The sequence below is a fragment of the Thermobia domestica genome, chromosome 11 (genome assembly GCF_964235325.1).
Source record: "Thermobia domestica chromosome 11, izTheDome1.hap1.1, whole genome shotgun sequence".
In the NCBI taxonomy this organism is placed as follows: domain Eukaryota; kingdom Metazoa; phylum Arthropoda; class Insecta; order Zygentoma; family Lepismatidae; genus Thermobia; species Thermobia domestica.
This window is the reverse complement of record NC_137464.1, coordinates 86,423,610-86,435,904: the sequence shown is the minus strand read 5'-3', so window position 1 is coordinate 86,435,904 and position 12,295 is coordinate 86,423,610. Positions and strand designations below refer to the sequence as shown.

The 12,295-nt window shown below is 36.3% G+C and overlaps 1 protein-coding gene across 1 annotated transcript in view; it reads right to left on the bottom strand.

The window, feature by feature from the left end:
* LOC145665201 (uncharacterized) overlaps window positions 1–12,295 on the bottom strand; it is a 160,112-nt gene that overhangs the window by 144,364 nt on the left and 3,453 nt on the right. The window contains exons 2-3 of the mRNA XM_081732486.1: window positions 9,358–10,194; window positions 5,952–6,174 (exon numbers count right to left, since the gene is read on the bottom strand). Of these exons, the coding sequence (XP_081588612.1) occupies window positions 5,952–6,174; window positions 9,358–10,194 (1,060 nt within the window). The remainder of the gene's footprint in view (window positions 1–5,951; window positions 6,175–9,357; window positions 10,195–12,295) is intronic.

Below are 12,295 nucleotides of genomic sequence, written 5' to 3'. Positions count from 1 at the left end.
TTCTGTTTTGAAATCTATAATATCAACACTTGATAGAAAAAAATAGTTATTGTTGTAAATTATGGAGTGCGTTTTTCGAGAAAGCAGATGCACAAATCTGTTCAAAATAGTGCAGTATATCCACACTATACCGGTCAGTAATGAAGATGTTGAACTAGTGAGTGCTTGGTGTAATGATAGCTTAATGGTCATACGAAAGAAGCAAAACGTCATCAGAACTTGTAATGGCTGAAATTTGTGTTGCAAGTGAACTGTCAAGATTTCTAAGTAACGTTTCCGAAAAATAGGATTCCTCTTGACACAGCACAGGTCTCTAAAAACATGAATAAATTATAATAAAGACAGTCAAGAGGGTCACGCGATTCCAGTAAAAGATAATGAATTAGCCTGTTGTCGAACAACAATACTCTAGACTTTTTATATATATCCTCTCACCTCAAATATGCAAGGCTATAAGCTCACAAATAATTTTTGAACAAGTTTTATATTTGAGGTCAAACTGATGCTTCTGTATACTCTAGATACTCTAGGTTAAATACTCTAGGTTAAATACACCCTTTCATACCACAATGTGTGAAATTTTAACCCCATAATTTTTTAGGTTTAACCCCAAAACTTCTGGGAAGCACATCTGCTTGGTATCAGTTTAAACAATAAAATGAAATCTTTAAGTTTTACGTACCACAATTATGCCGTTAATGCTAACTGGGCCGGATAATTAAGGCAAGTGAATGATGATGTAAAAATTGGTGGACCCACTATAAGCGTACCTGACCGGGATCGAACCAGGGAAACTACGCACCAAAGGTAGGCGCTCTACCACTGAGCTACCGTGCCCCCGGTTTAAACGACAACAATACTCTAGGGTTTACATAATCTCTCATACCTTACATATTTGAAGTTTAAACCTCACCAATAATTTTGAGGTTGAATCTAAAATCTTTTAATCTCAAACAATTCTAACTTCAACACATATTTCAATGTATGGGATATGGATAGCCACTGATAAAATCACTGCTATCCGTGATGATGTTAACAAATCGATTCAATTAATGAACTTGACTGAGATAATCGCTCTAGTTGTCTGCTTTCATCCAAGAGTTATCGTGTGGAGTAACGTACGTACGTATGTACTAACATTGCAATCTTATTATAAAGCCCAATAGCATAACCTTAATACTAATATAGTGGTGTATAGTCAAAAATGATTTCTTTAGGGTTTACTACAATGTGTGTATTTGGGTAGTAGTGGTGATAGTGTTAGTAGTTTGGAATAGTGTTTATAAGAGGTGAAAAGAGAATGCGAAATCCTGGAAGGATGAGAGATAATTTCCCCGACTTCATATTTTTTGAGTGACACCATTATCAGAAGTTTGAAAGAAATTACAGTAATTTATGAAGAACTAAGATGTACGCATTTCACATGTAGTTAATGGATGAACTATTGGTTAATGGTATCCCTAATCTTATCAGTTTAATGATTTATGAGTGTTCAAATATGTAAACACTCATATTTCGAATTAATCCAGTACGAAGATTTTTTTACAATCCTGTTTCCCCCTTCCTCCATTAAGACTGTTATGGTTTCGCACCCTAGGTGAAACTGGTAATCAGCTATGATTTTAGGCGGTGGTTTGAGGGAAATATCCCCCTCAAACAACGTAATTTACCCATCGAGCTATAACATCGATTGTGATCAATGTATATTACAAGCATTTTCGAGGTACAAGTTTCCCCCCTCTATATTTCCTTTCCGTCGTTGTGAAATCACTATTAGCGGTAATAACATTCAAATATTTTCCGTTCCAAATTTGTGTTATATTTATCCAAATGACCCAGGTCCCGTGCTTGCCTTCAGTTCAATTTGGCAACTGATTTAAAAAAAAAATGTTGAAACCTATGTTAGTTGTAACTAATATCTTTCTGAAATATCCTAAAACTTTTCCGTAAGAATGGAAAACTAACAAATCGGATCTGTTCCATGAAGAGACAATACACTGTTCCAAGTATGACGTAGATGTGTGACTTGTATCCACCAGATTAAGAACAATCATAGTTCTTGCAGTAGGATGTTATGAACAATTGTTTCTTTACCTATGACAAATTCAATTTGACTTGTTACGCTTATCAGCAAGAAAGATAGAAAACTACTTAGAAAAGCTTAAAGTGATATCGAGTATTGGAACTATCTCTATTTCTGATTTTTTGACTTTTAAAAAAGTGCCTTATAGCAGGAATATCTGTATACAGAAATAAATACGATGCGCATTCAGAAAAGTAAGTTCCGAAAGTGCCCCAAGATTTAGAGAGTGGTCAGAGCGGAATAAGCTTGCGTAGTAGTAGAGAAGGAATACGCAGTCATAATCTGGCGCAAGTGCAGTTGTGTGGAGTCAGTAGTCAGAGAACTGTAGTGTATATATATATTGACTGCGAGGTGCACTCGGTAATCAGGTTCCTTCACACTAAGAAGCTGTCGGCGTCAGAAATCGAATAGCAGTTATGTGAAATATAAAGACCAGATGTTAAGCTATAGAGTCAATCCATTTTAAGTGGTCAAGCATGTGCCGCTCGACCACATCCAAAAAATATTTTTTTTTTTTTTCATTAATGTTTATCCTATATCAGGGTACTTCAAAACCACAATTAATTATTTCTTACATCCCATGGCAACACAGGGACTGGCGCCATTTTGCGGTTTTTCGATTTTAGGCGTTTACGTTGATTTGAATATCTCATCATGTATTTGTCCTAACAAATTGAAAATTGCTGGACGTCTCCAACTCGTGCAGAGCTAAAACTTTGATCTCTTAACATTTTTGCCTAAAGTTATTTGAAGGGGGTGAAATCAGTGTCTGCAGTAGAAACATTTTTGGACATTGAAAATACGTTTGGGAAGAGGAAACAACTGACGTAGAGGTCTGAATTTGTGTGTGCATGTAGTCCGGGGACAAAAATTTACAGACCTGTAGCTGCTCCGAAAGACCTGAAAAAAATCGTAAAGTTGGGGAATTATGCCAATTTAGCAAATTTCACTGTCCAATATCTAGAATGAACCTGGATAGAAAATCTGAAATTTTGGGAATAGTTAATCCCTTTAGTATACCATAACACACAACAAAGCGCGTTTTCTATTTTTGAGCAGTAAGGGATCAAAGTAACTACGTAATGACGTGAGTAAGTAACTAAGTAACTAACACAGTGCGAGTTCACCTTGCATTGTTGAGAAGTAATTCAAGCACATATAAGTATATGATATAACACAATTGAGCACTTCGCCGAGATCATTCCACATTTGGTGGATTCAAACACGTTTGATACTTAAATCAGTCATTGGAAAGGCCTCATCACTGGAAGGTTCTGATAATACATTTAATAATTGTTCTGCTGTTTATGTGCTATATTTTTTTTTAAATTAACATTCAATTCCACAATTGATTTGTATGATCATAAAATAAATCAAGATTTGCTCATAAGTGCAGTGTTTAAGAAACTTTCACTCTGAGATATGACAGAGAAATCACAACAGATACGTGCTTGTTTAAAGTGGCGAAAGAATTGATTACTTTACAGCTTTTAAATCCTAGTCATATTCTTTAGTCGAGTTCTCAAAATTCCTGAAAAAACGAGATAGATATATTTGATATAGAATAGTTTAAAATAGAGTTTTGTGTCGAAGTAAATAAATAAATATAGGTTAGGGAAATTGTGTGCAATTAGCACAATGAAAATTCATGTACTGACATCGCGCTTATATTGTAATTTCTTGTGCGTTTCAAAACTCATAATTTGGTCTCTATATAATATGCAAAGACACGAGGGCTACTTCTGGTTAGGGATGCGAAAATATAGAGGTGTATTTTGGTCTACTTCTATACCTAGTATCATTGAAGCTTCATGTTATACAATGTGGTGACTATTTGACTTTCTTTGTTCCGTAACGTAAATAAACTATAATGAAACTAGGAACTAAAGTGCAACTGGTTGGCACGTACTTGGCAAGATTAAATTCTCCAGCATGTTCTTCCAACAATCGTATTTTATGGGCTACGTTGCACTTTTCTGTGCAAGTTGACTTTAGGAAGGCTGCACACCTAGTGTTTCTTAGCGAAATTCGTCAGAAACCACAAATAAAAAATAAAACTGTTTCTCATGCTTGTTAGAATGCTACACACAAATTCCATACGGCTACAGATGTGGAAGCCACGCACCAACATGTGCTAACTGGTCACTATAAGATGTCTATCAATTCAGGGCAGGACGAAGCTGGTGGGCTAGGCAGGGGGATTTCCGTAGGATAAAACACGTTAGAGATGTTGGATATGCGCGTTAATGAAAACGAGTGTGAAAATCATAACTACACCAACGTGTGCTAATTGATCATTAAAAACTACTATTGAAGTAGGATTGCACTTTTTAACTATGTTTATACGTCTAGAGATGAGTTTCGCGCCTGTATTGATAACTTAGTTAAACATTACTCTTCATTTTTAATAATGGGCGGAGTTATGAGGGGCATTGCCCCCAACTTTTTGCCAAAAAATAAAAATGCCACCTATAAGATGGCTACCTAAAAAGACCTCCGAGACCGACCAAAAGGTCTGCCCCTCGGCAGACAAATCCTAGCTCCGCCTATGTTTTTAATTATCATATTATATCTCGCACACTTGAATATAAGAAACATATGCAAAGAGAGAGAAATTAAATATTGTATAATCCTTTGCTTTCGAAGGGTTGCATCATACACGTCCATCATTTTTTTTTTTTAATATTTCTTCAGTATTGTTTATTTTACAGCTGCATACCACACACGTTTTATATTATTTATTTATATACTACTAAAGTAATATTAGTAATTTCTATAAAGTAAAAGACAATTTCTGACCAAAGCTAATAAATAATAGCGTTTCAGTTTCGGTAAAATATCTTTGCCTTTATCAGACACATTATGAAATACAATTTCTAAGACTACTGCTTAAATATCTAAGAAAATGGGAGGAGGTTATATGGAGGAACCAATAAGATTCGTCCTTTCATTTGTAACAATTTTTAATTAATACATATTTTCAACTTTTAATTGCCACACCTGTGTTATTCAAACGAAGAACTTTAACTTTTGAGAATCTTAACTTTTCATTGGCTTTCTGCTATTTTATAAACCTGTGTTACTTTTCCATTCTCTGCTTTATCCAATATCTTTCTCTATACATTATATATGTTTAGTCCACTATTCCAGTTCATAAATTCCTTGCTCTCTTCCTTTCGTATCCATGCTGCTTCTTTCCATTTTCTTACAATGTTCTTCTCTCTGTTTCCAGACTCTGTACACCTTCCCAGTCAATTTCATTTCCTGTCTTCCTCACATGTTTATATATTGCGTTACTATCCCTCTTCAATCTAACGTCGTCCTTATGTTGTTTAATCCTTTCTTCCAACCTTTTCCTTGTTTCCCCTATATAACCCACAGCACATTCTTTGCATTTAGTTCTATATACAACTCTACCGTACCGGTATACGCTTTAATCAGAAATTGTCTTTTATTTATACAATAAGTTCCAAAGCTAGAATGAGTGGTATTCAGATAGTGATAACTTCTCTGGTAAAATCTGCAAATAAATGGACGCTGTTCTCCACCAAGTGTTATTTTTTGTTTTCCAGATTAATAATCTTAAGTGTTCGTATATCCTTTCTAACAATAAGGGAAATAAATTGGTCACCTTTCCATTACTCATTAGCTTAGCGGTTCCACTTTGCTACTCTAGGTAAATGATCTTCAAATTCTACCTTAGAAGTTGAATTTTGGAAAACGTTGGACAGAGATGAAGATCTTACACAATTCATTATAGACCAAAATTGAACATTTAGATTTTTACAAATGAATGGTATGAATTAAAAGAACTTCCTATCTCAATTGTAATCATATCTAATTGCCTATTTTAAAGAGAAAAACGTACCAAGAACATCCTGTTGAGGCAACCATTTGCTGATTTTTACATTCTTCGGTTGACCAGGAAGCACCTCTGATTCAAACTTCCAGAGGACTCTTTGAGGAATTTCTGAAAATGCTTCCAGAAAAGCTTTTCTTTTGTCCTCCCTTAGTTGATCACTTCTTAAATTAGTTCCGAGGCTAAAATAAATAGCACCGTCTTTTGCTCCATCCAAAAATGTTTGAAGATCCTGAAAAAAAAAAAAAATTGTTAACTAGCAACCGCATCCTAATTGCCACTTTAATGTAATTCGGCAATCAACTACACTGAAGTTATTCCGGACATAATTATGGATACAACAGAAACTTACATTAAATTCTGCTAGCCCAACAGATTTTATTTCCACCACCCTAAAATATATTACATAATAAATAATTTTAAAAATTACGTAATGCATGTTAACTTAAATCTATATTGCAAATCAAAATTAAATCTATAAACTGATACAGTTATTTCTCTTTTACAAACGTATAAAATGAGTGTCGAACTGACTAAAGGGGATGATAGATTTAGTAGTTAATATCTTTTCTCTGAGGTGTGTGTATTCCTAATCACAGATGGTTACTTTGGACCTTTTCCGTCATTTCTGAAAGCTAATTATATTGTTATGAGAACGCTTTATGTTCCCGTAACATTTGATTTGCTTCCCAAGAAGCCTTGTCCTGGGCCTCTTGATCCTAACAATAATAAGATGTGCATGTCTGAGTTTTGAAAAAAGGAAGAGAAAACTACAGAATTATTGATATCTCCTTATCGCAATTTAATTAGTATTTACTTTCGTTTATTCCCTCCACATTTTACGTTAGCGTAAAACACAGTAACTTCATTCACTTATGTTATGGGTCCAGGTAAATGGCAACGTTGCATTTTCATTTAATATTGGGCGCATAAAATGTACAGTCCAGACGACTCGTCCGATTTTAAAAAAAAATCTTTACTTTAGATTGAAAACGTCATGTCTGGAAACAGTTTCCCCTCTTATTTTGTTGTAACTGATCATAATAGAGTTACCTTATGTCAGGTGACGTTTGAGACATCTTGTATATACGTATATATACGCTACATATGTAATAACAATACTATGTTGGTATACAAAACTTAAGGACGGGATAGATTAGATAACATAAAATGTTCCGTAGTCGATAGAAATGAATGAGTGCCGGACAGCATGTTGCCAGAGGTCTCCTACATGTACACGTAGAACAAGACATTGCCAAGTGTGACATCACCGTGATCGTAACGTAGGGTGAGTCTGCTCCTCCAACACGAAGAACTTGAAGGAAAGACGCGAGGAAGTGTGTGTTGTGTCAATCAGAAAGATATTATGATGCATTGTGGTTGTGTTATTCACAACAACGTGGCCTGCAGACAATATTTGGATGACTTCAGGCGGAGAATCGTTGGGAAACTGAAAGAAGGGCGAAGTGTGACGAGTGTAGCCCAGGAATTGGGCATTGCCCACAGAATTGTTTTACTTGTATGGGAAGCATTCCGAACCACAGGCAGTGCTGTGCGAAGGAGAGGTTGTAGTCAACCACATCAACTACAGCAGCGGACGACCGCACATCGCGGAATAGGTAAGAAGGAGCCGTTATCAAACAACGGGTGCAATTCCAAACACATTTAACTGGACTGAAAGTCACCCAATCTTACGCTTTGCAATGCACCTTGATTGCATGGGGCTTGTCTGTTTTCCCGACTGCCATTATGTTGCGATCCGTTCACACCCGCACATCAGTGGCATTGTTTAGGTGGTGCCAAGAACATAAGGACTTGTTCGAAAAGGAGTGGAATCATTTCCCTTTCTTATATTCAGTCTAAGTAGTGATTCTGGACGTACATTCATCTTTCGAAGGATGGGAAACCCTACTGAGCCCAGAAGCATTGTCGAACATGATCGTTTTAGTAGCATAATATTACATAGGCATACCACCTCTAAATTTTTCAATGCCGTGCATTCATCTGTGAACGTTATTGTAACACTGTACGGCTTCCTCGTGTGTCTCTTTTCAGACTTCATTCAGCCCCGGCTTCATCCTTATATGTGATAAATAAAGTGCGATCGCATCGAAGAGAGCAGGTGGCGAAACTCTTGACTGACCTACCCGTTCACCCGACTTTAATCAAATCGAGCACATGTGGGATGGTATAGGAAGATGTTTTGAAAACGTCCAGATTCCCGAAAAACCATCCAGCAGTTATCAACAGCGCTGGTGTAAAACAGAACTCACTACCAATCTTTTGAACAGCAAAGCAGCACGTTTCCGAGCATGGATTGCTGCACATGGTGACCACACACTCTTCTAACGACCATTTCACTCCTTCTGTAACATAAGGGGGCCATCACGAGTACCAGTGACTCCAGTGTAAGTTGTTGTTTCTGTATAAAAGTGTCATTTTTTCTTCTAATCACATGTTTCTTCCTGTTGTTTCCTGTATCATAATGCAATATTACTTTCTATCTATGGTTCAAGTTTCACCAGTCAATACGACTTGGGTCGCAAGTAAGTATTGTTTCGGAAGTACCTCAGAAATGTGAAACTTGGATATTTGGATAGAGCACATACTAGTTCCTAAGTGAAATCTTGATCCGACTACGATAGGACCCATAGTTTTCGAGCTATGGACCTTTAAAGTTCATTTTTCATGTTTTCGGCAGCCTATAACCCTGTACGGAAGCATTTGTGCACCCAGGTTGGTCTATACATTTTATCTTACCTTGGGTTCAGAAATCACATTCCAAACGTTGTCAATGTTGTTTTGAAGCACCCTGTATATATATCTGTGTTTGCTGCGTAAAATGTGTTAAGTCCAAAATGTTCTAAGCGTTTGAACTTAAATACCTTTTTATAATACTTTGTGTAGAACAATTTATTCAGACATTTAAAACACTTAACACTTCGTCAGCAGTGTAAGGCACTTAATAAACATTGTTTTTTAAGACTTTACACAAGCAGAAAATTTTCAAGTCCAATCTTCGTCAAATAACTATGATTTATGATATTTGGACTTAACACCTTTTAAGCAGCAAAGACAGATACATATTAGACAATTTAAATGGTTTGTTCACTATAATCAATCGTGTCCAATGAAATCGTCTTAGCCCCAATTCTTCAATTCAGCTCACCTTCTATGTGTTTATCATTTTAGAGCTCTAGTTAGTGTGGAAGTGCGTGAAATTAAAGCTGCAAGATTTGAGACTAACACAAAAAACTTAGCACTGTAAAACTAAAGAAAAATATTAAACATATATTCTTCGCTTTCTCCATTGTATGTATTCGAATCATAAGCATTTAATAGGTGCCAGTAAGCCTGTCAGAAAAGAATGGGCATTTCAACTGATAAAACGAACGAATCTAGTATATTTGCTTACCTGAGGTAGTTTCTTAGCTGGTTTCACATGCATTCCACCAACTTCAATCATATTTGGCACATTAGCTCGAGCTCCATGTATGGAAAAATGCCCGTTGTACAACACTAAACTTGTGTTTCTTTCTATCTCTTCTAATGGTGGTAAAGAGTCACCAAAATATTTCTTAGCAAGTCTATTTTGTTCAGGTATAAAATAGAACGATCTAATAATATCAGTCCCGAAAGTATAAACAGCATTAAGAAATCTTTCGGTGAAAGACATCCGGCTGGAGACGGGTAGAAAGAAGTTGGGACTAACAGAATAAGTGTTTGGATTTCCAACAAGACTGTGCCCCCAAGGTGGTGGTGGGAGAGAACTTATTGCTATCACTGGAGCACGGAATTTATGAACAAATCCGAGAAAACACTCGTTGAAAAATACTTCAATAATTATGAGATCAAAATGTTGTTTTGAGTGTATCAGTTCCTGTATGCCATCTGAACTTAACAAAATATCACAAAACGCATTCCCCATGTTCCACATAATAAATGGCACCTGAAAAACGCTTTGTTCTCTCAAGGCCTCAATATCAATTGCCTTGAAGAGTTGCTCATAAGCAAAAGCTAAACTTATGTCTTTATAATTTGGTATTGGTTTCTTTTGTGGATGGCTTGTGGCGACCACTAGTTCATGTCCACGAGATGCTAGTTCTTTCGTTAAAGCCTGGAAAACCACATTGTGACTGGCTGATGGCATTGGAAACAGGGCAAGAATTCTCGCAGAATACACATCTCTGGGACAAAAACTGAGTGTCCATAGGAAAAACAGCAATGAAACCCATTTTGAGTATCTCTGCATCTGAAAGAAAGCAAAGATGAGTTAGATTAAACAACAGAGTAGCTAAACATAGATGATTGTAGTGAAGAAATTATTTCATTATATACACAATGCGACACCAAAGACTGCACGTAAAACCAGCCCAGATATCTGTGGAGAACGAAGGGACGGGACATTCAGTCAAACGAAAAGATGCAGAAATGTGGATTCCGTGAGAAATCTTCTTGCTGACAACAGTTATCTGAGCCTCCGGGAAATCAGTATCAGTGGGATCAATAAGGAGACTATTAGGTTATCATCAACGAAGATTTGGAGAAGAGGAAGCTATGCGTTCCAGTTTACCACACACTTTGAAAATTAAACAGAAGAGGAAGGGAGTTAAGTTGCACAGATTTATTCACGATAGTTATCGGCGTGATCATTTTAAGGAATTCAGGAGAAATTAAGGTTCGCTGCCAAAAGTCAAAAATTAATGCCAAGAGTCAAATTAGTTACGAATTTGTTCTAGGACGTCAGGTCCTATCCAACCAGCTTCTATCTAAGTCATGTAACGACTTCTCTAGCTAATAGATCGAGTCAAGCCACAAGTAATCAGCACCGGCGATTGGGATCTTCTCAGCAATAATACTTTCTCACATAACTGTAATATTGTCAGACCGTGTTTGGCCAAAAGCCGGTTCACTATCATACACTGTCATCATACTCGCCAGATTTAACTCCAGAGAACTACTTTCTGTTCCCAAAGTAGTTGAAATTCCACGTCAAGGGTAACATTTGAAAACGTGGAGGCCATCAAGACGACCGTGAAGAAGCAATCTGAAAATCTGAAGGGCATCACTTTCCTGTAGATATCGTTCACTTTATGAAGTCAGTTCGAGAACTTTATTGCCGCACTGTGTATATAAATAAGTTTACCACTAATATTATGTGCATATTTATTTAGACATACTTAGTATAGGTATTAATGATTTTGTTTTACTTTTGTAGATAGCCATGGTGTAGAACTTAAACAAAAATCAATACTTCTTTGTAATGAATAAAAAATAAAATATAGATCGTTCGAAACTCAGAAACAGACAAAATACTGAAGTGTTTCTCTTTCATGCTGATCAAATTTGACTTCTAAAATATCGTTTATTTTTCAAGCTTATCAAAATAGTCAATGAACTAACAACAAATAAAACTGAAGAAGTAGTAGAAGAAGAAGAAGAAGAATGAGACTCCAAATTACGCAATCGAGAACTGATTTTCTTCTTCAAGAACGTGTGAAGTGCTCTTCAGTTAAGTGGTGTTAATTGACTTTTGGAGACATGCGTAAATATTAAGAGTTGTTGCTAATGCACAGAGTTGCCAAGTCTTCCTTCAAAGAAAAAGATAATGTTGATTAAGACTTGAAATTCAATACTTTACCTACTGTGAAATTGCAAGGATTTTGATTCCCTTGAGAGGGCTCATGTTCATTACGTCTATGTAGTTCTCATATAAAGACTGAATAGTAATAATAATAATAATAATAATAATAATAATAATAATAATAATAATAATAATAATAATAACAGTAATAAAATAAGAAAAAAATTAAAGCTTCACATCGCTGACGTACAAGATGATTCACTTAACCTTAAAAGCGAGTTGAATTAATTTAGAGTTTAACGTCCCGTTCAGAAGAGGCTATATGAGACGTGGACTTACTGATTAACATGGAATCCGAACCACATGAGCTCCCGCCGGGAATCGAATCCGGGTCTCCCACACCAAAGGCGCGTATGCTAACCGCTTAGCAACAAAGGAGCTCGTGTCAATCGAAGTATCTCGAGAAATGCTTATCGTACAAATAAAAACTGAATACGTGAGGACCTTTTAATACCGAAAGAGTTACTACCAGAGGATGATCTAGGCCGGGGGTCTAGCTCCCCCAAGTTTTTGAGTGGCAAAATTAGTTGAAGGTACTATTTATATATTTTTGAAAGTTTATAGTAAACTCATGATATCAGCTACCTATCATGAGTCTGGGTTCTGGTTACCTCCCCCAGTTTTTATCTTCCAAATCCGCCTCTGGTTACTAGTAGTTCTCCCCGCTGGCCCATACTTCGATATTTCAAATGGAAAGTCTCATTTTCTC